This window comes from Helianthus annuus, chromosome 15, assembly GCF_002127325.2.
Source record: "Helianthus annuus cultivar XRQ/B chromosome 15, HanXRQr2.0-SUNRISE, whole genome shotgun sequence".
NCBI classification, from domain to species: Eukaryota; Viridiplantae; Streptophyta; class Magnoliopsida; order Asterales; family Asteraceae; genus Helianthus; species Helianthus annuus.
Window position 1 is genome coordinate 116100103 of NC_035447.2, and position 5878 is coordinate 116105980.

Here is a 5878-nt window from a genome sequence, read left to right on the forward strand (position 1 = left end):
AGTTGCGGCATGTTAATGTGAAGAAATTGACCGAAACGTAAAGTATGGAAAGTAATAACTAAGTTAATTTAGAACCCGCGCATTGCGACGAAATTGTCAAACAGGAAAAAATAGACGACGTAAAAACGTTGAACCACACATGCACGTTGCATCGTGTTAACTCGCAAAATTTAGAAGAAAACGTAAAAACGTTGAACCATATACGCACGTTGCGCCGTGTGAACTCACAAAATTTCGAGCGAAACATAAACAAAAAATTTGCAAAATATGAAAAGTAGAATGCCAAAGTTGAAAGTAAAAAAGTTGTAAGGTTAAATTTGCAAACGATGAATATTGTTTGATTAAAAGTAAAAAAAAAAAAAACAAATACTTTTTGATTAAAAGTATAATATCAAATTTGTTTTGAAAACTCCCCTAACCCTCTAGTAACTCCTTTATGCATAACAATATATTAGTATAATATCAAAATTATTTTGAAAACTTCCCTAGGTCTCTATTACATCTACTTTATGCATAACAATATTGGAAATTTATAATGTGGAAATAATAAAAAAATTACATAAAAAAGATTACATAATTTTAAAAAAACCACCAAAAAAAACCCGAAACTTAAACAAAAAATAACCGAAACTAAGTATGATATTTTGTCTGTATTTTTTTTTTCATTTTCTCGTACATTTTCCTCTCTTCGTCTTTGTGGTGGAAACATAAAAGGTATGTTCGCAATAAGATGGTTGTACGCCAGTATGTTCGGATCGTGATAACAGGGTTGGTTCGGTTGAGACGTTTGAGGCGAAATAGTGTTCGGTACTTCGCCCACACCAAAAAAAATAGACGACGTAAAAACGTTGAACCACACATGCACGTTGCATCGTGTTAACTCGCAAAATTTAGAAGAAAACGTAAAAAAGTTGAACCATATACGCACGTTGCGCCGTGTGAACTCACAAAATTTCGAGCGAAACATAAACAAAAAATTTGCAAAATATGAAAAGTAGAATGCCAAAGTTGAAAGTAAAAAAGTTGTAAGGTTAAATTTGCAAACGATGAATATTGTTTGATTAAAAAAAAAAAAAAACCAAATACTTTTTTATTAAAAGTATAATATCAAATTTGTTTTGAAAACTCCCCTAACCCTCTAGTAACTCCTTTATGCATAACAATATATTAGTATAATATCAAAATTATTTTGAAAACTTCCCTAGGTCTCTATTACATCTACTTTATGCATAACAATGTTGGAAATTTATAATGTGGAAATAATAAAAAAATTACATAAAAAAGATTACATAATTTTAAAAAAACCACCAAAAAAAACCCGAAACTTAAACAAAAAATAACCGAAACTAAGTATGATATTTTGTCTGTATTTTTTTTCATTTTCTCGTACATTTTCCTCTCTTCGTCTTTGTGGTGGAAACATAAAAGGTATGTTCGCAATAAGATGGTTGTACGCCAGTATGTTCGGATCGTGATAACAGGGTTGGTTCGGTTGAGACGTTTGAGGCGAAATAGTGTTCGGTACTTCGCCCACACCATAGGGGTTGTTCAGGTTGAAGTTGCGATTGTGTGAATACATTATTATTATTTTTTTTTAAATAAAGTAGAGAGATTTTATAAAGTTTAAAGTTTGGGTAGTCAATGAGGTGAAAAATGGTGGAAAAGGTTGAGATATAGGTGAGTTCATATTTTTTTAAATGTGTCGTTGGGGTGCAACACTTATAATCCACGCCACGCCACGTTGACACCACCTTTACCTCCACGCCGGTGGAAAATGTGCCGCCCCAACAACAACATTGTTTTCCATGTCGTTCCCGGTGTGAAAAGGCCTAAACGCCACAAAATCACACCCACATTGTGTGATCTAACACAAAACCAAATTTAGAGGGTGTTTGGCATTGCTTATCAAACCTCCTTATTGACTTATTAACTTTTCTAAAAACTGAATAAGTTGGAATGGTGTTTCGATAAACCAAAAGGAGGCTTTAAAATGACTTTTTCAAATAGGCTGAAAATTTGTTTTGGAAAAGTTATAGATGAGTGACTTTTTAAACTTCTTTTTAAAAGTTAAAATTACAAATGTGTTCATATTCATTTAAAAAACAACTTACAGTGAATTATAAAAGAATATGTTTTTTTGGTCATTTTAGCTTCCCACTATAAGCTAATCCAAAGACTTTTTAAAAAAAGTAACAAGTCAATAAGTTGTTTTAACAAAAACTTTTTTCCTTGGATACGCAATGCCAAACAACCTTTAACATTACAAAATTACAAAACTATAAATAACTAACATGATTATGCATAACATAGTTGTATTGTTGGCCTTAGGAGTTTTCCAAAAAAATGACATTTTCATTTTTAACCTTAAAGTTTCAATCCTTGACAATTTAAGTGTAAAGTTTCAATCTTTAGTAATTTAACCCCTTTGATTAATTTGATTTTTTCACTTCTAATTCAAAAGTTTTCACCTTTTGCAATTTAACCACTTGAATATTTTGCTTTTAACCCAAAGTTTTTCATCGTTTACAATTTAACCCCAATACTTTTTTGCTTTCAATTTTGATCCCTTGTACTTTTCATCTTTCACAAATTTTCCGTTTAACGTTTCGTTCTAAATTTTTTCGAGTTAACACGCCGTAACGTGCGTGTGGGGTTAAACGTTTTTTCATCTACTTTTCCCGTTTGACAGGTCCATCGCAGCGCGTCTATTTTTTCCCATTTGATAGATCTGTCGCAACGCGCGGGTCAGTGATCGATTTAGTTATTCTTTTCCATGTTTTACACACAGGCTCGCGGTCATGTATAAAACATTTGCATTTCATCTAATATGAAATATAACTAATGAATCCCCGCCACATTGCGCCGGGTAGTAATTCTAGTTTTATTTTAGAGTTAATTACTGTTTTCGTCCCTGTAATTTGTCAAAAATCACTATTTCAGTCCATTAGTTTAAAAATTGCGATTTCAGTCCCTGTGGTTTCACTTTCGTAACCATTTCAGTCCAACTCGTAACCATTTCAGTCCATGTACTTAACAAAATAATGGATTGAAATGGTTACGAAAGTGAAACCACAGGGACTGAAATGGTTACGAAAGTGAAACCACAAGGACTCAAATCGCAATTTTTAAACTAATGGACTGAAATAGTGATTTTTGACAAACCACAGGGACGAAAACAGTAATTAACTCTTTATTTTAAAAATCAAGTTTTCTTTTCTTAGCAAAAGGCCAAGGCCCATGGGTTCCAAACCCGATAACCCATAAGACCTTCACCGTCGTCTGCATTAGGGTTTTATAATTTCGAGTTCAACAAGATCTCCAACAATGGCGTCCAATCCAGGAAGACAAGTTCTTCAGCGAGTGAGGTCACTCGTCACCTCCACCCGTAAACTCCAATTCCAATCTAACACAATCGGCCTGTCTCCAGAATCTTTTAAAACCTTTTCCGGCATCACCGGTCGCCGGAACCCTAGCTTCTTATCCAGGTTCACATCTCCTTCAATAACCTTTCTCACTCATTTGAGTAGTAAACATGAACGATGCTCATTTGTATTCCGAATTTCAATTCAGCACATCGATTATTCTGTAATATGGTGTCAAGTATATGTAATATGATCCTGTTTATCTTTTATGTTTAAATTGACGGCATGATTGTTATGATAATGAACTATTTGTTCATTGATGTTGTAAAACTTTAGAACAATTAGGTAAATTTTATTGTTTAAATTTAAAAAAAAAGCAAGAAGCGCACAAAAGCGAAAGTAACGAGGTCTAAAACGACCGTTTTTCGTATCCGAGGTGAAGATAATTATAGAATTTTATATATGATTTAATATGGAAATTACACACATATACAACCTGAAAAGCATGCTGTACAACGACCTTCTGTACAAAAATATGGGAAGTATATTATTCTCGCCCCTCAGGTGCGGTTTTTGAAAAAAATTGAACGCTCCTTATGCTACGAAAAGTTAGGGGCTTGAGCCTTGTTGCGCTTAGGTGTGCTTTTTTAAACCAAGTTTTGAATTTGATTGTTTTGATCATAAATGATTGAGGCGTCAGAAATTCAGAATTGTGATCGTAATTTGTAAGCATTTATTAACTGAAGCTGTAATAGTCACTTTGTGCACATCTGACACCACTTAAATCGACTGTATGGTGAGTTGAGTCATTTTTTTATTGTAGGCTGCCGGTGGAGTTGGGTGGTATGCAGTCTTTGATGCCTCTTCATAGCGTAACTGCTTCGGCATTGCTTAAGTCGATGCTGTCTTCGGAAGTCGGCCAGTGGGGTGTTTTATCTGAAGGTGCATATGCTAAACTTGCTTTTTTATTTCATGTTTGAAATTGTTTTGTTAAATTATCTTGTAATTCCTCTGTTTGGTTCACTGATGATGTATTGCTTTGATGTCCAATTTTATGGTAAAGTTTGTTGTACTATCTATCTCTTTAAGACAGTTTGACATGAATAAAGATATGGGTCGTGTTTGGGTTCAATTATTCAATCCGATTGTCTACCTTACAATAAGGAAACGTAGCGAACATGATTATTATTTTATTACATTGATACTTCAATATCAGCTGCCTCAAAATTCAAAAAACTCAGTTACTAGTTTGTGCATGAAGGCATCATAACAAATGCCATGCTTTCTGTAAGTGATATTTGAAAATAGTTACAGATGTTATGTGTCGGTATTAGGTTATTGCTCTCTTTGTCCCCTATGGTGTTATAGTTATGCATCACCCTTCTGATCTTCAATAGTTGTAAATGGCTGTAGTGTTTAGCTTTAAAACTTATTAGTTTCATTGTTTCAATGTTAAAACTGTTTTTCACCAAAAGAAGAATAAAGAGGTGTGACACGTTAAACATGTTGGGTTGACCTGATTATAGCAACTTCTAGATACTCGAGTATACTTTGTGGCCTTTGGCTACTTTAAAACCATTCAACATGTTTGACTTTATTTTCTTTTAGCCAACTCAAATTGGCTTTTTTCACAAATTAACTGTTGAAACGATCTTTTGGTATCGTTTTCTGGTAATTATTGATGATTAGATAACTTAATTTAGCTTCATTTTGTTTGCATGACAGGATTCGCTACACCACTATAACATGGCCTTCACATATCACAAACATAGGAAGCTGTTACGACAAGTGTCATTGGGAACCATCTTGTTATCATGTTTCCAAATAATTCCCCAGAAACTCATATGGGATTTTTTTTGTAATGAAAGGTAGGTGAAATTTCATTTGTGCTTCGGATCTTTCGACATTCTTCAAGAACTAATTATCTCATCCAAAAAACTTGGTTGTTGTACTCTGATATAGTTCATTTATGTGAATCTACTACCTTAAATCCAAGTTAAAAAAACACAAATTGAATTTATTGCACAAAACAATTTTTGTTTTTTTTATGCAAATTGATTGGGCATGTGTTATGCAATTGATTAAAGGTCTTCAAAGTCTTCAAAGGATTAAATGTTTCTTCTTTTTATTTTTGTAGTGTGTTAAGACATGATTTTTGCAACATATATCCCCATGAAAACCATTTTAGAAGCTTCATGTCAAAATAACAATCGAGGAATATCCAGCAATAAAGCAACTAACCATCAACTTAATGATGATTAAAATAAATTTTAAATCATAAATCTTTTGAAATTGTGAAAACCATATGTAAATGTAGAATCGAGCCGGGGTCTCACTGGAAGCAGCCTTTCTATTCCTATAGGGTAGAGGTAAGACTGTTTACATCTTACCCTCCTCAGGCCTTACGTTAGTTTTGCTATTAGTGGGATTTAATGAGTATGATGGTGATATGTAAACGTAGAAGCATATGTATCTTGTAACCAGGCAACTGCAGCCATACGAAAATGCATAATAAC

The 5878-nt window shown here is 33.4% G+C and overlaps 1 protein-coding gene across 1 annotated transcript; it reads left to right on the forward strand.

The window, feature by feature from the left end:
* The first annotated feature begins 3229 nt into the window (after positions 1–3229).
* Positions 3230–5365, forward strand: LOC110872580. The gene is made up of 3 exons (XM_022121398.2): positions 3230–3485; positions 4186–4304; positions 5088–5365. The coding sequence occupies exons 1-3, from the start codon at positions 3325–3327 to the stop codon at positions 5105–5107; spliced, it is 300 nt and encodes a 99-aa protein (XP_021977090.1). The 5' UTR covers positions 3230–3324; the 3' UTR covers positions 5108–5365.
* Positions 5366–5878: the final 513 nt, after the last annotated feature.

Bases quoted from the DNA above. Each gene is read 5' to 3' on its own strand.
- LOC110872580 (XM_022121398.2), top strand. From the start codon at position 3,325: ATGGCGTCCAATCCAGGAAGACAAGTTCTTCAGCGAGTGAGGTCACTC. The intron at 3,486-4,185 runs GTTCACATCTCC...TTTTTATTGTAG, and splicing joins AACCCTAGCTTCTTATCCAG to GCTGCCGGTGGAGTTGGGTG. The intron at 4,305-5,087 runs GTGCATATGCTA...TTTGCATGACAG, and splicing joins GTGGGGTGTTTTATCTGAAG to GATTCGCTACACCACTATAA.